The sequence below is a fragment of the Lissotriton helveticus genome, chromosome 10, assembly GCF_964261635.1.
Source record: "Lissotriton helveticus chromosome 10, aLisHel1.1, whole genome shotgun sequence".
Classification (NCBI taxonomy): Eukaryota; Metazoa; Chordata; class Amphibia; order Caudata; family Salamandridae; genus Lissotriton; species Lissotriton helveticus.
In genome coordinates this window covers 981,684,148-981,707,247 of record NC_136071.1, presented here as the reverse complement: position 1 = coordinate 981,707,247, position 23,100 = coordinate 981,684,148, and the positions used below count along the sequence as shown (strand labels likewise).

Here is a 23,100-nt window from a genome sequence, read left to right as displayed (position 1 = left end):
AGGCTCTCTGCCTCCACTCTTGTCAATGGCTATCCGGGAAGGACCTGATCCTTGGATAGCATTGCTTAAGTGTAAATAGGCAGACGATCGAAGGAGTATATTGATTCCTGAGTAAGTCACATGGTCTTGGGTTGCATGGTGTCACAGTGAGCTAGTCCTACTGTTTCAGCACAAATGTCCTGGGATTCAGGCGAGCATCATGCAGGTAATTCCAAAGGAAGTGAATAGGCATCATTTCGTCAGCAGTACCCTTGCCCGTCGGTAGTTGGCGTCGTGCGGCTCCACGTCCATCGCTGGCGTCATAAGCGCAGAGATGACGTCACAGAGACTACTTACTTAGGCGCCACCCATGCGCGCTGATGTCAGTTCTGTACACGTGTTTCTGCGCCAGGAACGCAGAGCCATGCAAGAAACTGACCACTGGTGCCATGAAACTAGGGCCCTGAAAGGGATGACCTTAACCCTAGAAATCAGTTCGCAGAACGGAGAGGATGGGTGGGGTGGTAAGGGATCTATCACTAACTAATGTGTCTTACAGATACATAGTTACACAAGTAGTAACTTGTACATCTGAAAGAGACACCTTAGTGATAGATTCTTCACCTTAGAATAGATACTCCAGCAATACCAACCCCGGTGGTGGGTCTGTGAACAAGATTACACCAGAAAGTCACGGAGAACAGAACGGCAAAAGAAGCCGTCTCTCCCGACTTGACTGTCAAGGCAGTAATGCTTGGTAAACGTTTGCAGCGAGACCCACATAGCTGCTTGACAAATGTCCTGCAAGGGAACGCCGCGTCCCAAGGCAGTAGTGGCTGGCGTCGCCCTGGTAGAATGGGCATGCATCCCCACAGGGGGCTCTTTCTTAGCCAACGAGTAACATGCTTTGATGCACAGAACGACCCACCGAGAGATGGTCCGTTTGTGCACGGCTCGATCTTTTTTGGCGCCCACGTAGCCAACAAAGAGCTGGTCATCCACCCGGAACTGTTGTGTGCGCTTCAGATAGAACGAGAGCGCATGTTATGGGTCCAGACGGTGGAGCCTCTCTTCCTCTTTTGAAGGATGCAGAGGCGGAAAGAAGGTGGGCAAAGTGATGGTCTGCCCGATGTGGAAGGGCGTGACAACCTTTGGTAAGAAAGAAAGACAGGTCCTTAAAACCACCTTATCCTGATGAACAGAAAGGAAAGGAGGTTTAGAAGAAAGAGCGTGGAGCTCACTCACTCTTCTGTCAGAGGTGATAGCTACCAGGAAAGCCGTCTTGAGAGTGAGAAGACGTAAAGGACAATTATGAAGGGGCTCAAAGGGAGCGCACATCAGATAAGTCAGGACAAGATTTAAGTCCCACTGAGGCATTAAGAAAGGCACAGGAGGAAACGTATGTGTAATGCCTTTGAGCAAACGGTTAACAACCAGTGACTTAAAAAGAGAAGGCTGATGTGGAAGTCGTAGAAAGGCGGAGATGGCCGAAAGATAACAATGGATAGTGCCCAGAGCAGAGCCCTGCTGGGCCAAGGATAGAAGGAACCGAAGGACCTCAGAAAGAGGGGCAGAGGGGATCCACAGCCTTTGCTGTGCACCATGCCACAAATTTGTTCCACCTGCAGGAGTATACCATCTTAGTGGAGGGACGCCTGGCTGCCAGAATGACATCACAGACTTCGGGAGGAAGATCGAAAGCTGTCAACTGCCGCCGCTCAATCTCCACGCACGGAGGTGGAGGCTGGACAGGTTCAGGTGGAGGACCGTCCCCTGCTGCTGCGACAGAAGATCCTCCCGAAGAGGCAATCGGATCGGAGGATCGATCGCCATGCTGAGTAGCTCGATTTACCAGTATCTTCGTGCCCAATACAGAGCCACATGGATGACTTGGGCCCAGTCGCGCCGAACCTTCTTCAGCACTCTGGGCAGAAGTGGTATAGGCGGAAAGGCGTACAATAGACCGCGAATCCACTCGCGACGAAAAGCGTCGCCTATCGAGTGCCGCCTTGGGAATTGCAACGTGCAGACCTGATGACATTGCGTGTTCTCTTCGGTGGCGAATAGATCTAACCAAGGCTCTCCCTACTGCTGAAATAGACCTTGCGCCACGTCCGAGTTCAGACACCATTTGTGATCCATCAAGCACTGGTGGCTGAGTTCGTCCACCCTGGCGTTCAGAGAACCTGCCAGGTGTTAAACCACCAAGGTAATGCTTTGATGTTCCAGCCATGTCCAGAGGCGCAGAGCCTCCTGAAAGAGGGTCCAGGACCCCACCCAGCCCTGTTTGTTGCAATACCACATAGCGGTGGTGTTGTCCGTGAACACCTGCACTACACTGCCCCTGACAGAGGAAAGGAATGCCTTTAGTGCAAGTCGGATCGCCCGTAGTTCCAAAAGGATGATATGGAGCGGGACTCCGCCAGAGACCAGAGGTCCCTGTTCTCCCCCTCTCCCAAGTGGCCTCCCAATCCCAGGAGGGACGCATCCGTCACCACTGTGTGCTCCAGTTGGGGAAGGGAGAGGGATCTGCCATTGACCCAATCACGATTCGTGAGCCACCACTGCAATTGCCGTGCAGTGCCCTCTGAGATCTGGACATGATCCGACAGGTTGCCCTGATGCTGTGCCCACTGGAACTTCAGGTCTTACTGCAGAGCCTGCATATGCCATCTGGCATGTTGCACTAGCAGGATGCAGGAGGCCATCAGGCCCAGGAGCCGGAGGGTCATCCTGACTGAAACCCGGTTAGAGGCTGAAAGATCGGAATCATAGCCTGAATATCCCAGACTCGCTGCTCGGGAGGATAAACCCGAAACCGCGTAGAATCCAGAATCGCTCTGATGAAGGGGAGCTTTTGAGAGGGACTCAGGTGAAACTTCGGCACGTTGATGGAGAACCCCAGCAAATGCAGGAGGTCGGCCGTAGTCTGAAGGTGGGGGACGACTGCCTCGGGCAAGCCCACCTTCAACAACCAGTCGTCGAGGTGGGAGAAGACTGACACCCCTGGCCTGCGCAGATAAGCTGCGACCACCGCCATCACTTTCGTGAACACCCGAGGGGCGCTGGTAAGGCTGAAGGGGAGCATGGCAAACTGAAAATGCTCCTGGACGGCAGGACAGGGATGTGAAAATATGCGTCCTGCAAGTCCAACGCTTCCATCCAGTCTCCAGGGTCGAGGGCAGCCAAGATCTGAGCCAGAGTCTGCATCTCGAACTTCTCCTTCCGGAGGAAGCGATTGACGTTCCTGAGGTCCAAGATGGGGTGCAAGCCCCCTTTGTCCTTCTTGGGACCAGAAAGTAGTGGGAATAACAACCACGTCCTACTTCTGGCCCAGGAACACGCTCGTTGGCCCACTTGGCCAAGAGGGCCATGACTTCCTGTTGGAGAAGCGCAAAGTGATCCCCTGACATGTGGTGAAACTGAGGTGGCATGGCTGGGGGGGTAGACTCGAAGGGGAGGGATTAACCCCTCCGGACGAATTGCAGCACCACGTGTCGGAAGTGACAGAACGCCAGTGGGGGAGCTGATGTTGAATCCTGCCGCCCACTGGCGTGGGGTGCACCCCAAAGCTCGGACTAGGAAGGCTTTGAGGCGGATACTGCGGGAGCGGAGGTGGACTGACCAGCACGCTGGGCCCCTGTGCCGCCATGGGGGCCTCCACGCTCATGTTGATTTTGGTTCTGCGCAGGCTTCTGGCTGAACGAACGTGCAGGGGGCATCACTTCCATGGCCACTATTCAGCCTTGTGCTGACTCACCCTGTCTCCTGGAATCCCCCAGCCCCTGTCACTCAAACTCCAGACAAGGAATACACAACCTAGAAGAGGCAGGCTTTGATGGTTAGGCAAGAAAATACCTACTTTCTAAAAGTGGAATTTTCAAACACAGAATGTTAAAACCTACTTTACTAAAGGATGTGTTTTATCATTCTGAGTTCAGGCATACTAAAGTCGAATTTCTACCAGGTTCCCTGAGTGAGTTAGGATAATAAGATGTAATAATCAAACTGCTTATTCTGGCCAATGCAGAACAGGTAGCCTTGCAATAGTGAAAAACGAAAATGGCTGTAATTCACCATTAGGACATGCTACATACACCAGGGCATGTCCTACCTTATACTTACAATGCACCATGCCCTTGGGCCTACCTTAAGGGTGCCTGATATGAAGAAAAGGGAAGGTTTAGGGACTGGCAAGTGGATGCAATTGCCAAGTCGACATGGCAGTCACAGACTGCACACAGGCCCTGCAATGGCAAGCCTGGGACACACTTTACAAGCTGCTTCTGTGGGTGGCACAACCAGTGCTGCAAGCCCGCCAGCAGCATTTGATTTACAAGCCCTGGGCACACATGGTGCACCGTACTAGGGTCTGACAAGTAAATCAAATAACCCAATCATGGAGTCACTGATCAATACATCAATTTAAATAGGGAACACTTGCACTGTGGCACTGAATAGCAGTGGCACAGTGCCCAAAGCATCTAACCATTAAAACATATCAAAATCAGAGGAGGCAATCAGTAAAAAATGGAAGGGAGACTCACGCCAATGATGCCAGGTCTAACAGGTGTACTTCATCGTGTATCCGTTTAACGTCACATATAGCTTGACAATTTAGTATCCAATTGGCATCTGTGTCTTGAGTATGTGTGGATTTACTGAGTCTTTTTATCCACAAATGTATGTGTATCTATTAATGTTTTTGAACTCAAAACAACTTCTGCTATACATATAGGCACATTTACACTTTATAGATCTTAGAATCTGTTATTAGTTGTAAGGCGTACACCCCAAGACAAATTACATTTTTTTGGGTCATATTCATGTTCCCATCTTCATCTGGTATTCACGCTATTATTCGTCATTTAGCAATTCATGTTGTATCTCACTTCTACGTAGTTTTGAACTGTTGACTATTTTCTTTCTTTCCACACTGTTCATGTCTGTTTTTGAATGATGTTTAAAAAAAACAAAATACGGTCAGTTTTCTTTCAATCAGTCTGGTAATGCTCGTTCCAAATTAGATTGTGCTCTGTGAGGCATACCTTATTCCGTCGGTGGATTTTGAATACACCCACCACACGCCGCCCCACTTTTTATTGGTTGCTTGGTCTGCCTTTACTAATCACATAGTTGTCGTTGGTGAATAGTGTACATTTGTCTCGCCTTGTGGCTGTTTTGTTCTCGCCCTGCCGACCGTTCCTGCTACATGGATCCTTTAAGTATTGGCCATATGTTTTGTTTAACTGCACTACTTTTTCTTTCTGCCCTCTCCTCTAAGACAGATCATGCGGTCTACGTGCTTCGGTGCCCTTGTGGCCTGAAGTACGATTTTACCCGTACACATTTTACAGCATCTGAGAGCCATCAAAAAAGGAGACAACGCGTATCCAGTGGCACGCCACTTTGAGCGTCATCATCAGAAAAACATAGCTGGTTTATCATTCTATGTTATTGATGCAGTGAATTTGAATGAGCGGTGTGGCAACCACGAGAAAAAACGGAGAAAATTAGAGTCGACTTACATATTCAAACTCAATAGTAAAACCCCTGGGGGTTTAAATATGGAAGAAGACTTACATACTCACCTGTAACCTATCAGTTATAATTCCATATCCTCTGTCCCTGTTGTTTTTAACCATTATATATTTTCACATTTATATGGGGTATAGGGTATACAGACACTCTGCAGTGTCACATGTTTAGACAGAAATTGTCAACCAATGAATTATTGCCCTGTGGGGCTACATCAAATATAGAGAATCCATCATGATTATGTATACCAGCATGAAATGATACGCCATTTTGTCAAATTGTTTTATAGATTGCTCTCTGCCAGAAAATAGTTTTTAGCATCAATCAGGCACTGGCCTTGCATTGTTTTGTGGCAATACCGCATTTAAGAGTTAGCATGGATCCGTGGCTCATAATGTCAATAACTCAGCATAGAGCGTTAATAATAAGTCATTATTGAATGTAAATATTGGCCAATTGATAGAGGACACGAGTTCAATATTGTGCGAACCCTTTTGGATCAATGTATGTGCATTAGAGCAACGTTCATTGTAATACTATTGGTATAACATGCGGAAAACTACCAGTCTTTTTTCCAATGCACTGCTGTTGTAGTCTTAATCATGTGACACTGTATTGTGATGTTTAAAATGGTGGCAAACTTTATTCACACTGTTGGTGAACAAGCCTGCAGATCAGGTGAAACGCGTCCAGCAGCCGACTAAAAAAAAATCTTTATGTTGTAAGACACGGTGTTGTCATCCTATACTTTGTTGAAGGAGTTTGAAAAAAATATATATATATATTTCCAAATTGTTTTCCAAAAATGGAAGAAACGCTCAGCAAGAGTTGTTTCATCAGAAACTTTACTTTCACACCGGCATTTCATTCAAAGCATTTTCTATAGCCTGACACGTTTCAGAGCTCCTGCTCTTTCATCAGAAGCTTGCTGACACTCCACAGAAGCAGTAACACACCCTCCTCTTCCCTCATCATGCTAGCATGTAATTACCCTCAGGTGGGCTTTCAGTGCTTGTGCCTGCCGGGAGTTGTGGTATGTGTTGTGCACCATTTTTTCCCTCTAGTGGGATCTGTGTTCTTGTTGCAACTTTATTTAAAACATTTTCCTTGCCCTCCAGTGGGCCTCAGAATGTCAATTTGGTTTGCATTTAAAAAGATCCCTTGTGCTATTCCCAGGCTTAGAATAGTTCACAGCCCCCAGCCCAAATACCTTTTTCTTGGTGGTGCAGTCTTCCACAGCAGGGCTGCCGTGATTCCAAATTGTTGTCCAACAATTCAAGACGCACTCAGCAAGGAATGTTTCATCAGAAACTTTACTTTCAAACTGGCGTTTAATTCCAAGCATTTTCGATAGCCTGAAGAATTTCAGAGCTCCTGCTCTTTGATCAGAGGCTTGCCAACAGTCCACAGAAACAGTAACACACCCTCTTCTCCCTCTTTAAATGGTGCCACGTGCTGGCGTATGGGGGTACTCCTTTATATTTTCCGATTCTGTCTGCTGCCTGGAAATATTCTAAGCTGTGTAGTCTGCGGTTAGAAGTCTCTATCAGAAAGCACTCACCTTGCCATTAGATCAGTAGTCACACACTACCTTAAGCCCTCCCGCACCAATCATAGACACTACTGACCATACTCATACACCCCAGCAGTCTCTATTACAGAAAGCACTCTTACACTCCCCAAATGCTGGAAGTCTTCCAGTCCCAACAGCACTCATACGCCTCACAGACAACCAGTCATACAATACCTGAAACACTTTTCACCTCTCTGAAACTAGCAGCAAAGCCAAAGGGTCTGGCTGATAACTGAACACATATCTCTTCCAGTGGCTGCTGGTAATTTTAGGAGGGAGGGGGGTGGATAGGACACGCACGCACACATACACACTTCACATCCATGCATTCACACGTGCTTGCACACACACACACATCCATTCATAACACTCATTACCAAATATTCAAACATACATGCACGCATCACACATTTATTCATTTATAAAAAAAAAATCACACTTGCATGCATCTCTGCTTCCGAGGTACCAAGAGGGTTGTGACTCCTGCCTTGTCTCATTAGCTGACTGGGGGAAGGCAGCAGTCCCGAAGTCTTCACAATGTGGGATGGGGAAAATGAGACTGCGGGCCCCACCCTACTCTGTGACGAAGTATCACTGATTGACACTCGACTCTGGGCGCGTTAGGACTAAAAACTGAAGCGCCAGGTGTGAGGCAATGAGTGACGCTACCCCTTGTCACTGAGGGGAGGGCCTCATGGGCCTTTGCTGAGCTGAGGAGGTCACTCCCACAGGAGCTGTGCCATCCACAGCCCGGCAAAACTCAGTTCAGGCAGCCCGGTGCCTGCGCATTTAGCACATGTCTAGCTCCTGGCTGCCTAACGTGCAAATGAACAGTGTCCATCAGGCAGACCTTTGCTCAGCCTAACAGACACTGTTCTTAGAGGCAAAAGGTGGACGGGCCGCGTTTGATCTCTTCATTGATTGGTGAGTTTATGCGTGTAACACTGCAGAGGGGCAAGTGGGCAAATGAAAGAAAAAAAAATGAGTGGCTAGATAACGTATACAAGCATACGGGCACTTTCGGTTGTAAACTAGACCGACTGGCTTTGCCAGTGCTCTTTTGTCACGGTAACTCGTTCTATTGTACACAGAACCGGAAGCAGTGTCGCAAGTAGGCTGAATGGCTTACTTACAGTTTCAACAGAGAAATATAAATTAATTTTGAAAGAAAGAAAATGACGTTTTCAAGTGCTAAAATATAATAATGTATGCAGTCAACCTCACGGAACCACTGTGACCTTTGTGTTTAAAGTTCATCCACCAATCTTGCATTTCTATTTATGTACATGGACCAGCAGTTCTCAGAAATGCAATCAGACACCCACGGGAAAGGAGAACATTAACTAAATAAAAGGAAGGGCAAGGGGCTTCGCCACGACCTGACACCGCCAGATAATGATAAGAATGCAGCTTCTATTGGAACTGGAAGGACGTGCCTTCAGAGGTAAACAGCCTCATCAGCAGAGAGGAGGGCATGCACACAAGGGGGGTTCAATGTGTTCAATGCCAGCGTTATTTACCCTGTGCTCCTTGATCCAGCGCTCCATATCATTCTCGGTCAGGTAGTAGGCTTTAATGTAGGTTTCCACAAATTCCTTATCCGGGATGGGCCTGATGTCCGTCAGTTTCTCCAGCTTCATCAGAAACTGCTGAAAATCCAGCTGCATCAAAGCTCGGCCCTCGTTGCTGCACTTCTTGACGTTGGCATAGCTGAAAAGGGAAAGCAAGCACAGCTCACCAGCAGGTAGAAAATGCAATGGATGGAGAGCCAGGAGCGCAGAAGGGATTATAATCGATCATACGTGTATTGGCGGGGGCTCTTGAGAGGTGGTTTCTTACAAAACAAAGCTGCAGAATTTAGCGTGGGATTCAGGTCTTGAAATTAGAAAAGCACAGTACCAGAAATCAATAACGATCAGAGGGGAAGAAACCGGAATTTAAAACGCACATTTTTCCAGTAACACGTTACCAAGGAGAATATCAAATACATTTCAATTAGAAATGACAAAAATAACATTTTATTCATGTTTATATTGTGTTATATCCTCTAAAGGCGAGAGCAAGAGAAAGCTCTAGCTAGAAAAAGAAATTAAAGTAGCAAGCAGTGGAGACAGATATATGAAAGGAATGGGAGAGAGTACGAGTAAGAGATGTTTAAATTGTGTGACGCGTGTTCGATAAATATAATATAAACATTGCAATAGGTGACACATATGTATGAGATATTGGCGGTGTAAATGACAATGTCTTTTACCTGTGTGTTTTGGTTTGGAGTGGATGTATGTGGTGTGGATTTATGTGGGTTGGAATTGTGTGGAATGGAACAGTGAGGTATGAAGTGGATTTGTAGTGTGGAATTATATGGCATGGTGTGCAGTGGAACTGGGGCTAGTAATTATATAGTATTAAGTGCACTCATGGGAAACATCCTGAAAGAAGCTAGCTTAGTGGCCCCGAGGACTGGGCATGGTGATGCTTCCAACCCTCCAGTATGCCAACGAAATGGTAGTAATGGACCACACTACGGTGGGTCTTCAGAGAGCCCTAAACGAACTTCATAAGTACAATAAGGAATACAGACTCACAAAAGGCAAGTTACCTGGCAACTGGGAGACCATCAAATAGTGACATCACCCTACAACTATCTTGGAGTCTGGCTGTCAGAGATGGCCACCCTGGCAATTCATATAAAACACCGAAGTGCAAAGACCAACCGAGTAATTTTTACACTGAGGCGATTTAGCCACCGGCTGACAAGTCCAACAGCAGAGCCAATGCTGACCGTCTTCAAGGCAAAACTAATTCCGGCTATCATTTATGACCACCTGGCTTTTCCAGGAGCCCTGGGTCAATTTATAGAAGCAGTCCAGATAAAAGCGCATAAGGCAGTGATGCAGGTGCCCAGAAAAGCAAGGAATGCCAGGCTACAGCTGGAGCTTGGCCTTTGCAGACCCGGTCTGGCACTACATGGGGATTTAATTGAGTACTACATCAGGGTCCTTAAGCCTCGGTTAACACCCTCAAACATCAATTGGGATCGATCTTTAGGGCAGTGGACTCCCCCTGACATTTCAAGCCGAGCCAAGTAATTGGGAACATGAAGATCGATTTTTAAGCTAATTTTACTGTAAAGATTTTAAGTAATTGAACGGTTAGTAAATGTACTTACTGTATTGAGTGCACTGGAATTATGTGGAGTGTGACGGTGTGTCATGCAGTGTAATTATGTAGATTATTATTTTGTGTTGTGGAGTGGTATGTAGTGGAGGTTAATTATGTAGTGTGCTGTTGAATTTTGTGGCATGATGTTGAATTCTGTGGTGTGGATTAGATGTATGTGGTGTGTTGTGTAATTGTGTTGTTGATTTGAATTATGTGGTGGAGTTGAACTGTGTGGCGTGGAACTGTATGGCATTGTGTGAAATTATGCTGAAGAGCCTAACATAGAAGCACCCCCAGTTGCAGCACTCTGTTAACAGAGTGAAAGGGTAGCATTACCCAGGGGCAGCGAAGATTGCAGCACCGTGAGAGTAAAATCCAGTGGCAGTGCTGCAGGGCAGCTTAAAGTAGGCAAAACGACATGGAACAACCTAAAATAACGCAGCAGCCCCTTTGTGGCCAAGAATCTTAAGGCAGTCTAGGAAAGACCACGTGGGGCAGGCAGAAAAGGGGCAGGCAGAAAAGAGGCAGTCCAAAGGCAGCCTGAATCATGTTGTGGGGTTTGTTTTTAATGCATGCCTAACGTGTCTTGAATGAGACAGCATATGCACTGCCTACATGAGACCTAAAAATGAAAACAACAATTACCTTTTTTTTTTGGCTATGCAATCAACCTATTATATTGCTATTAAGCAGGGTTGGCAGGAGAAGCGCCTCGATTTAACTCACTAATATTAGCCCATGGGAAATAGATACATTATGAATTGCGATGTCCATTAAAATACTGTATGTCGAGTGCCTTTATGTCAACAAACAGTGTAATATCGAAGCATGTGAAAACATCTATTAAGAACCCATATCGTATTTTCTATAAACTTCACAGAAGATACAAAAGAAACAAAAGAAACAAAAAAAGACCGTTCAGACACGCAGTCTCATTAGCGCACTGCCATTGAGACACAACGGTACAAATTACTGGGAAAACCAGACAACGGCACGTGTGTTACTCCGGCAGCGTTGGTATCATTCGCCATATTGTTTCCATTTTAAACCCCACCTAGAGAAACCATAGAAAGAGGACTCCTCTTTCTTAACAGGATTACGATGGAACCCATGAATTGGATGCATCGTTGTTTTTAAGATACCAGTCCTTTTTGTCGTGTCTTGCTTGCAATAAAGACAGACAAATATCTAAATTAACACGGAGCTTTATTTTACATGTGCTCTCTGATCCCTGTCCTTACTCTCACTGCCCCAGTTCCTGTACCTGGCTCCTCCCTTTCACTCCACCCCCCAACCACTAGACTACATCACACAATCTTACATCTCCCCCTTTCTTAACAAAATGAACTTAATTTCCACAGTGTTCGCAATTCTTCAATCAGCCGCACAGGTCGGCGGACAGCCTGTTCTTCAAGCATCAGTAGTGTCGAATCAGTGGTGGGTCTAGCTTTGGTCGATCTTTCCGTTGTCTTAACCAGGTCATCCTTGACTACGGGAGTGCACTTTTGAGAATGCAAACCATTGCGTGTGAGCTGCTTATTCTCAGGTTCCGCGGTTATTATGGTTCTTTCTTGTTGTGTGGCTGCTACTGGCTCAGCTCGGCAGTGGCAGTCTGTTTTCCTTGGTGGCTCTTGTTCTATTGACGCTCGATCTCCTTCATGAGTGGATGATGTTCTGGTTCTCTTCCGAGCTCCCACCTGTAAGGTTATTTCCTTTTGTCTTGTCAGGTTGGTAGTAGCACTGTTCTTCTGTTCACCGTCAGGCATGCCAGACGTTAACGTACTATTTGAAATGGGTGTCCTGGTTTGATTCTTGGACTCATTTGCTGCCTCTGTTTGTCTCACCCACTCGTGTTTGAGACTGGTGTACCCCTTGGTCATCCGGGCATGTACCTGTTTCTCTCTCATCCGGTGACAATCTATCTCTGTCACCACATCTGGTCTTCCTTGCAGGGTGACAGGATAGTCCTTTTCCACCTGGTAGATGCTGTCCCATCTCTTTGTTTTCCTCCTGTCAGTCCTTTGAGTCAGCCTCGCTGACCCCATCAAGGGTGATGGTATGTTACTCATGTCTTGATGTGGCGATGACTGACATGACATGTTGTCCTTTGGTTCTATTGTGCGTTCGGGTGATCGATGCCATGGACGTGGTCGGGACCATGATTTTGTTGACCCGAGTGATCGGACAGACATGCTTTCCCAGTCGGAGGAGTCGTTCGCCGATTCCCTTTGAGAACGTTCCTTTGGGGGTGTCTTGACTGGTAAGTTTATTGCATTGGTAGTCTGTGATGACATGCTCCTGGAGTCGGAGCTATCTGTAGGACATTCCTTTGGGTATGTCTCTTTACGTGTCTTCTGTGTTGTTGCTGTGGAAAGGTTGTTCACTAACCACGCGTTTACTTCTGTAGTTTGGTCTTGGAACATGTGGTCTCTGCCCCTCTCACGTGACATCAATTGTCTCTTCTCCGTTTTCTCATCGTCATGACTGTCTCGAGTGCACATGCCTCTCCCTTGTCGGTGTCTGAGTGGCTTACCACTCCTCATGTGATTAGTTTCTTCTTCTCGCTTGTTGGGTGTACTGACGTCCGTGCCATTGGGGTGATGTGTCCCACTGCTTTATTCTTCCTCGGACTCATCTTCAGAATTTGGCGAATAGTGGGAGGATGCCCGGGGGTGTTCGTGTGCCGATTTCCAGTGTTGACAGGATTGGTCCCATCTTCTGTAGTTTGTCTTTCTTGCCCGCTTGTTGGGCAGGCTGCCATCTTGTCCATGGGTGCGATCTGTCCCACTTGACGCTTCATCCTCTTCGGAATAGTTTGTGCTATATTTTGAGTGACTCCTTGAGGTTGTGTCAGTGAGACTCTCACAATCCTGGATTGTCCCGGTCTGTTGTATTGTTGACTCTGAGTATTCCATGTCACTTTGTCTCTCCCATTGTCGTATCTCTGATCTACCTTCATCCTCCTTCTGTTTGGTTCTATTTGCTTCCTGGACTTTATTCCCAGGCATGAGTGATGTCTCTTTCCTGGTATACTTGGTTCTTGCATTAAGGTGCAATTTGTTTGATCTGTCTCTTGCATTGATCCGCACTCCAACATCAGCCTTCCTGATAATTTCTTTTAGTGACCAATGCCCTCGAAGAATCTTGTGCTTCGTGCTAGAACTTGAACATCCTTCAATTATCCGGAGCCGAACTGCTTCCTCATTTGTAAGTGTGTTGAAATGGCAATACTGTACCAGACTTTGCAGCCGGATGATGAAGCTTGGCAATGTTTCTCCTGGTTCCTGCCGTGCTTTGTTGAAGGCGATGCGATCATAATCCACATCTGCTTGTGCATGGAAATGTGAACGTAACTTCTCTTGGAGTCTTTCATAGGTCTCTGTGTCCTTTTCAGAAAATGTGTTGATCAAGCGTCGGCCTTCATGACCCACCAGCTGGAGAAGTAACATTAGACATTTTCCGTCTCTTCGTTCACCGATTGCGTCAAGAAACTCCTCCATTGATTCTAACCACCGGTTCCATTTGGGACTCAAACTCTGGGTGTCAGTCTGTGTCAATGGGGGTGGTATTCCAATGCAGGGATTGGACCTCTGTGTTGCCTTTCCCACCGCCATGAGAGATAAAGATTCTGTTCTGTTACAGTCACATGACTGTTTACTTTGCTCCCCGTCTTCTTTGCAGACTCTCTGCAGCCGAGATCCTCAGTCTGGTCGTCTGCTTGGAGGTCAGTAAACTTTGCAGCTAGCTCAGTATGCTCCAGTGAGTGAACTTGGATTTCTGGAGTTCAGGCGGGCCACCACCCAACTACCTGTGCGTGACTCGTGGCTCTCTTTCTTTAGAGTCGTATGCTAGCTGCAGGTGGTTGATGGCTCTTTCACGACGATGCCTGACACATTAGACATCTCATTCATTCATGTATCTCTTCTGGACTAGCACAGGTCCTCCGCTCCCTTCGCTGACGAGAGAAGGCTTCCTCACTGCTTGTGTTTGTCGCATTTACGGTTTGTGCAGACTTGAGCGTGTTCTCAGCGCGTCCCTTGTACTTGCCAGTGTCCGCTATATTTATTGACCCTTGACTCCTTTCACGTCACATTGCTCATTTGCATTCATTGGTTACATTCGATGCGGTCTTCGCTTATTTCGAACTGTCTTCTGCAGTTCGGTCCTCTTCTGGGTCTTCAGCAGTTCTGCCCTCTTCTGGTCGTGATCGACGTTATTTTTGTTTATCTCGGGCACTCGCTGAGGCTTATGCATCTGCTTCTTACGTCTACTTGCATTTGCATGCGCTTGTCTGTGTTGACCCTTGTGTTCGCTTGTGCTTGTTTACTTGTTCTATTCACTTTTAATTGGCTAATGCTTGTTTGTTAGTTCACATTTGCATTGGCTCGTGCTTGTTTATTATTTCGTGCTTGCATTAACTTGTGCTTATTTGTTGTGTCGCATCTACATTGGCTCGTGCTTGTTTATCATGTCCTGTTTGCATTGACTTGTGCTTGTTGATGGCTTCACATTTGCTTTGCTTGTGCTTGTTTATTGCAGCAGATTTACATTTGCTTATACTTGTTTCCTTTGTCCACTTGCATTAACTTGTGCTAGCTTATTATTTCTTACTGTCTTTGCCAGTGCTTGTTGTCTGAATCACACAGGGATGTCCCTCTGGGTTGCCTGACTTAAAGATGGCCGCCCCACTGGAACTCTCATTCACCACGAGGTTTGGGTTCCATGCATTCCTCAGCTCACTCGGTCTCACAGGGCACTCACCGAGGATGTCTTCTTCAACACCAGGACTTTTGCAGTACCGCTAACACTTCTAGGCCACTTTCCACCCTTAAGGTAGGCCACATGACAAGTTTCGATTTCTTCGTCCGCCGCGTGCAGTTCCTCACGCATCGGGAGTGAGACCCGATGCTGGCAGAATCGGCGCTTTTCTTCTCGCGCTCCCGCAGGAGTCGCAGGCTTCTCCAGACGCTCCCCAGCTTTCAGGGCACTTCTGAAGGACTGTAGTGGGCTCCCAGTTACTTCTTTATTGGCACATCTCCCTAGGGGCGCACTCACAATTTTCGGCGCGAAGGAGCGCTTCAGGGGCCGGAGACACAGCGCTTCACACACGCTGTCCTAAAAGGCTTCACACGATCGCCCGATCATGAAAACAGCTCGGCTACCACGGGCTCAAGGCTGTAGGCGGCGGTATCTCGAAGCACAGACGGTGCGGCAGCAACCACGTCTTATCCGGTGCCCAGGACAGGATACTCCTCTATGCAGCAGGGATGGCAGGTCACTTCATCCCACTCTCGTCGCCAGTTGTCGTGTCTTGCTTGCAATAAAGACAGACAAATATCTAAATTAACACGGAGCTTTATTTTACATGTGCTCTCTGATCCTGTCCTTACTCTCACTGCCCCAGTTCCTGTCCCTGGCTCCTCCCGTTCCTGCTACTCCCTTTCACTCCACCCCCCAACCACTAAACTACATCACACTTTTTAGATAAACAATAAAGATGAATAACTTTAACAGAGTGCGGGAATGAGAAAGGCGCGCAGCCGCCAAGGTTAAAGATGAAGAGCAGTGGTCGTGGCGCTGACTTGTTCTTCTGTGAACCGCTCTTTATGTACGCTCCCATTTGTGCTCAAAGTGGGCACTGCTCACCAGTCGGGGTAGGGGCACCTGGCTGTCCTCTCTCGATTACTCTTCTTAATAAAAACAAACGTACAACACGCCAGGGCACTTCTCACCAAATCACAGGTAGGCTTTTCTCATTAAAGCCTTAGCCGTGTTTAGGTCACAGTGTGCGCTTTCACTGTAGGGAGAAGAAGATCATGCTAGAGTACTTGAGGCATAAGTAGAGGCAGGGAGGCTGCCAAATGTAATTAGCAGACACCCACAAATCTTCAAGGTGAAACAATTATCAACAGCAGAGCAATATGACACCCGCAGGGTCGTAAAGCCTGAATATCCTCGTTTGAGTGCTAACCCAATATTTCAGGGACTACTATATCCTATCGAGAGTGATAGCACACTAAACACGTTTAATGCAGAGCTTTATTTGGTTTCATTACTTTTCCCTCATTAGCCGGTATCAAAAGCAGCGCAAGTTGGATGAGGACGGGCCATTGCACATGCATGTCCATCTGAGTGGGCTGTTGACTGTGCACTAAATCTGTTTTTGCTGTTTGGAGCCGATTAACCGAGTTAAGTGATGGGCATAGCGGAAAATGAAAAATAAGTGGGTAATGTTCTCAGTTATCGGAGATCTTTGGCAAAGCAAATTAAATTAATGCACCTTTTTGTAATTCAATTCACCTATGATTTGGCTGCCATGGTTAAAGATGAAGCTGATGGCTGTGAAGGGGGCACCTGCTGATGAAGGGAAGCACACGAACGGAAGAACTCTGAAGAGCTGTTTTGATTTTTGAAAAAATCCCGGAGCAGAAAGTGAATAGAAACAAGTGGAAGAGGACAAGTCTTGGGGAGCGATCCATGGGAGTCAGCAATTGAGAAAAAAGGTCGGACAAGCAGGAAACATTATCCAATTAGAATAGAAGCAACGTTTTTAAAGGGTATTGATAAAAGCTAATCAGAATCTGGAGGCAGCCTGTAAGCCCCCGGACTGAAAACATCATGTCGAGAGACAGCGCATGCGCTGCCTAGGCTCGACACAAAAAACAAAGTGCTTAAACTTAACACGGCCGAAGAAATCTCGTGATTGTACTCCACCTTTAAAGCAGACGACTGCTTCTTCTAACTCAATCGAAGGACTGAAAAACGCAGTTCACCTTAGATCTGAGTGACCTGGAACATTTTGTGAGGATCCCAGACTAGACAGACTTGGGTGCAATGCTCCTTCCTAGTCTCACTCCATTCTTATATATATTGATATTACCTCCCTGAAAGTGAACCTGCTTACCTAAGCACAAGAGAGTCTTGAATGGAGAACGTTCATATTCCTGACTGAAGGGACGTGCTCCAGGAGCCTGAAGGGAAAGATCAAGCAATGAAGGAGCCAAGAGGTACAGATGCAGGATTCTTGAAGAAGGCACAGACACCAGAGCCTGCTGATAAGGGGGGAAGGCCATGGATTTTCCTATACACCTTTAAGTCAAATAATGTCCAGTATTTTTGTATTTCTTTTATTTATTCCTTTATTCTTTTCCCAAAATTTCATCACATACAAATCTGTTCTCAGATGTAGCCTTCTTACATGGAAAGGTTCATAGATGTAGCCAACACGTGTTTCATCAACACTAAGGGTTAGAGGCGTGGGTGCACTCTTGGTTACACCTGAAGGAATGTACTAGGTTTACTTTGTTTAATTCACTTACTTTTTAGATATCTGAAACCACTTGCAGATATTTCTAAATCTTCCATCGTATTTTTGGGCGAGATACTAAAATCATTAATACGTTGAGTGAGGACCTGAGGAAGCTGTTGGCAAATTGCATCCCTGAACCTTTTCATTTATAAAGGCTACATCTGAGAACAGATTTGCATGTGAAGAAATATCTGGAACAACAAAGTAATAAACGAAAGAAACAAACAATTACTGGACGTTATTTGAATTAAAGATGCTCATGAAAACTTACGGATAGGACCGGCATGTCACAGTAGATCGAGGTCTGTAGTGGCCTCCGACCCTGCATGAAGTGCACAGCTATTGTCTAACCCTTGAGGGCCTCCCATGGCTGAAGGGCAGTTCTGGTGTTTCACCCTATTTATAGTCAGAACTGGCCTTCATCACAAATAGAGAGCCAAACTGGCATCTTAGGGTGGATTAAACCCCAAAACTACCTCTTTCCTTGGTCTCAGTCTAGGACTGACCTCTTACAGTGGGTTAAGGCCAGGACCGGTCTCATAGCCTTGATTAAGGCCAGTAGTGACCTCTATATTATGGGCAAAGGCCTGGCCTGGCTTCTTGCCTTGGATAAAATCCAGGTGTGGCATCTTCCTATAGACTAAGAGCAGGCCTGGACTAACGCCAAAGATAATCTACAGGAATGGCTCTCACCACCAAGGAAAGGCAGTAGCAGGTGGGTAGTAAACGACAATGTGGATGATCCAACTGTACTGCTACATTTAGGGCCTGTTTTATATTTCGGTGGACAGGAAACTCTGTCACAAATGTGACCGCAGCCGCCCACCATATTACAAGTGCCATGTGCTATAGCACACTTGTAATGCGGCCCATGGGATATCAGTCACATTTGTGATGAAGTATCCTGTCCATCGAAATATAAATCAGGCTCCAAGTTCTTTGTGCTAGGCTGGCTAACTCTAAACATAATGCTAAATAAACTTAGAGAAAACAGAAAAAGTAAAATATTAATAATACATCTCTCTTGTAAACTGTAAAGCTAGCCCCGTAATGCTGATGCACTGCAGCTGTATGACAAACTGACAACAAAGACCCCTAGTTTCTCAAACCGTGATTCTCAAAATGCATGAATGGGTGTTTTGCAGAGAACCTACAGTTTCCCTTTAAAGCACCCACTTACCTATGGCAAGGTGGCACCATCAGGAAAAAGGTATAGAATGCTGGACCTGGGGTGACATCCGAGCCAGGAAAAGAGAGAGAACAGATAGTGACTGATGGCCGCTGCCTCCCTGCAAGGATTTTTCGGAGTGAATATGTGTGGTTGTAACCAGGGCCATTGTGCATTAAACTCATAATTGTCAGCATAATAAAGTTTTCATCACGGGGAGTCTTCTTTTAATGAGTTAGTAGGACTGAAGTGGTGAATGGATTCCCAGTCCTTTGCCTCTCCCATTTGGTCATGATCTGTGTTCATTCTCTGCACCAAAGCAAGCGCTTTGGAAAGATTCTGTCAGGCCTTGGTTTGATATGCTCTCCGGTCCTGTATGTTACAGAATACAGTGTGCAGGTGGCACGGACAGGGACAAGCTGAGGTCCACTCATGGTAGTCGACAGTCACAGCAAGCAAGCACTGACCAAAGGTCAAGAAGTGATTTCTATTTAGATGTATCCCATAGCCAGGGTTTCTTGCCAGGATGCTTGGACATGGCCCTAACCACCACTGTCGGTCCACATCTCCAGGGCATGCTGAACAAATAAACACCCAAGATAGAGCTGGGATTACCAGAAGTGCGTGCCATGCACGTAGCTCACCAACTGAGCATGGGCAGGCATACTGAATGCCTTCTCCCAGGCTCAGCCCCAGAGAAGGCGCAAGCCCTAGAAGGCTCTCGTCTAGCTTTGCCGTGGACTCAGAATTCCGATGCTCTTCTGCGCTCAGTAATTCTGGTACAAACATAGCCAGGCCGCCTCACATAGCTATGCTGTGACCGACCTAATCCAAAACGGAGACAATCATGTGCCATGACTGAGTCTCCTACGACTCTGAGATGCATGAGTGAAAACCGGTCCAATCCCTAGAACCTGGGACATCTGGGCACCCAACCTTTGTGTGGTCTGCAAATTGTGAGGGATTAGCTTTTTATTATAAGGTAAATGGGAAGGAGGAGCTACACAGTGGTAGTAAGGGTCATAAATGAAATGGGAACATCAGCAGTGATGGGGGGAACATACAGCATGAGTGGGCCCATCGGTTCAGTGAAGCCCAGCGCACCAGAGTTATTGATCAGTCTGTCCCTGCCCAGAAGCAATGGGAACATAGGAAAACATTGGTGCTAAAATGAGAAGACACGGAAGACTCCTTCCTCAAATAGAGTGTGCTTCGAAAGGGAGGAGGAGGTCTAGTGTTCCAAATTTACTGAACATGTATTCTTGTAATTGTTCATATTAAAGCCTGTGTGTCTGAGGAAAGTGGCATTGTTTCTAACGTGTCCTTCAGGCTCCCATTGGTGGCAGGACCACTTACTGGATTACCTCATTGGGTAGTCCATCAACAAGTTCTCCTACCATGTTCACATTGCTCTGGCTCTTACACCGCACTCTGTCCAGGTTTGGCTCCTTATGTGTGTAGGAATTGATTGGGTGTTAAAGCGAGGTTTGTATTTTGTCCTTATTCAGCGTTGAGCCCTGTGTCCTACTGCTGTCATGACAACAGACTTTTTTGGCAAGGAACCGGATTAGCAAATCGAGTGGGAGCCTGGACTCTTCCACTGTCCCTACTATCGCCCCCTACATGCGTGTAACAAACTATGTTAAAGAACGTGTACAGTGGAATGGGAGAGAAAGGGCAGATCTGACATGGGAAAGAAGGTAGTTGAGTCTGCCAGAGAGATTCTATGGATAGAGTCAAGCGACAGCCAACTGTGCGAGCACTCTTTTGTCTTGAAGGGGATGAAACAGTGATGAGCTTGTTTATTGGTGTGTGGGCCAACAATCAAGTTGAATGACTGTTATCAGACTATCACGAGAATTTGTAGACACAGGCCATCAACTCTAAATACATGGCAGGGTATGAACTTGTTCACCTCTTTGCAAATACGAAGCCAGGCGCAGAATCCTGACTGTGCTAGATTGTGTATTAAGGCCTGGGTGCAAAAGGCATACAGTCTATTTTTTGCCTTCTCAAATTTGTAACGTTTAACTTGGCCAAATGGGGCTGTCATAAAAGCACCGTTTGCAAAGCTCAATTAGGTAAACATGCGCAATTAGCCCCCTAGTTTAATTCTAGCCTTTGTAAATCAGAATGAGAAACAAACTGCGCACCTAGTAAATATTGAATCATAAGCAACAGGTATTCATTAATGCGAAATCTGCACACAGGAAACCATGCATTCTGCTAAGTAATCAGGGCCGTGCCTAATTGTTTTTAGAGTGAATTACACGTGAACGCCACACTGACTTTCCTCTACAAGTATGCATGTTTCACTCTTTAATTGCTCAGTGGCATAGCTTGAAATCTAATTTATCTACGGCATTTTTCTAATTCCAAGCCAATTTAAGAATTCCCCATGGTGTCTGAGTTGGGCGTGAGCTCTCCAGAAACAACAGATCTCTAAGTTTGAAGATAAATAGAGTTAACGGAATCAGTATTTATTTGGTAGTTTTGCTCAGATGTATAGTATTTCAAAAGTGAAAACAAATGCTGTAGTAATCATTAATGATGTGAAAGAATGGGACATAATTTCATTTTATACACTTGAATAAAGTTTGACATTTCTTTAGGATACGCTACAAATGACAGAGCTTCTACAATACTAATGTGTTTAACGCATACGAACATTCGACAATGATCATTCTTCCAAACTGCAAATTACTTGCACCAGATTTAATGAGGATAACAAATGTTAATACTTGGGCGCAAAATCAATGGAAGAAGACTACATTTTACTTAATGACTCAAGAATGTAAAACTACTTAAGGATGGTACTGACAACATCTGCGGCCGTGTAAGCATGCTGAACCCTATGACAGGCGCTGCAGATGAGCAGACCTGTTATGACAACTTACCCTTCCACAATGGTTCTGTTGGCTAGTCGGATGCAGTGCTCCCAGAGAATATTCGATACTGGCAAAGGGATTCGCACTTGGCGGGACACATCATTTAACCTTTTGTTGAACTGATCAAATTCCTGCCGAAAAAAACGCAGAACAAGTTCTTTTCATACACGTCAGTGAATAAGCATCACAGTATGCAGAGTTAAGGAGGGTAATTGGACAGCTTGTTAATGTGTTAACAGTAAAAGGTAAATTGTATGTGCAGTGTGAGGCTGTCGCGGACACTGGAAAAATAAATTACAGTAACAGAGCATAAGGGCTCTGTGACAAGAGCGCCAGCATGTCTCCATCTAGACTCTGGATGCCAGGACTCCTATTTAAGGAGGAAAAGCTGTAAGCAGACCATGTGGAGTTGCTACATACGCTTTCACTGTGAGCTAGTGGTGTCATGGCGCTACCTAGCCTCCTTCCTGTCAGTCAGCTAACCTTGGTGCTAGACAAGGCAAATTAGTGCGCGCTCCTCAGCCATTGCATGGGCTGATTCATATCTGTTGGGGAGGGAATGAGCGGTGATCTGAGGTGAGGTGTTGGGACGAGAGAGTGATGGATAACGGAGTCAGTGTGCAATGTTGTGTACAGTGTTATCACAGCATGATCCAGGGACTCATGCCACTTGGCCCTCTGTGAGTCCTCTTCCCCCTAGTTTATGCCTCAAAAATTCAGTGGAGTCGCTCGCTGGAAATTGAAAGGCTGCAGTTTTATTAAGCACAATAAGAGTTTGCCCATTCGTAGGTGGACCATCATGCCCAAGCACGTCAAAACTTTAAGCAGAAGGAAATATCAACCCATTTTTGAACAATAGCGATTTTTTAGCAGTTCTTGCTGGTTGCTCAGCCTGGGAAATGACCATATTGCCGGGCCCGAGATTAACGTGGAAATGTTGTAACTGTCCATCAGCTGGCTCCTGCCATGCATTGGGCTAATCATGAGTTTCAGATTACTTCTTCCAAATCAAATCACCAGCATTTAACTAAGAATGCAGTTAAAAGCAAATGTAATTAGAATTGATAGCACTTCCAAGTTCTCAGCAGAACATTTGTCCTTGTTGGACTGCGGTACATGGAATTTAGACGTTCCCTAGTCATGCAAAGTGATTCTCCTCTATAGGCACCAGGATGTGGAGGGTGGCTCATGAAATAGAAAGCTTTATTGCAATTTTAAAGGGGGGGGAATCTCTACCAAAGTTTTATCTTTAAGGCAATGATAGGTCCGCAGAGGTTAAATAGTACCGGCCAAGCTGCCAGGAATCCAATTGATGTGGACAGGCTTGGCAAGATGGTGCTAAATCAAAGGAGTCTATGATGATAGGTCTATAACTGTCACAATTGAAACTGAGCGGGGAGTTTTTGTCTTTACTCCCTGCTAGTCAAAAACGGAGTACTTCGGTATGGGAATTCTATAGTGCTTGATAAAGCTGGAGAACAGG

The 23,100-nt window shown here is 46.1% G+C and overlaps 1 protein-coding gene across 1 annotated transcript in view; it reads right to left on the bottom strand.

Annotated features, from left to right (window-relative positions):
- The window catches only part of VPS50 (VPS50 subunit of EARP/GARPII complex), an 821,620-nt gene that overhangs the window by 6,864 nt on the left and 791,656 nt on the right, over window positions 1-23,100 (bottom strand). Inside the window, exons 26-27 of the mRNA XM_078663657.1 lie at window positions 21,627-21,748; window positions 8,611-8,800 (exon numbers count right to left, since the gene is read on the bottom strand). Of these exons, the coding sequence (XP_078519783.1) occupies window positions 8,611-8,800; window positions 21,627-21,748 (312 nt within the window). The remainder of the gene's footprint in view (window positions 1-8,610; window positions 8,801-21,626; window positions 21,749-23,100) is intronic.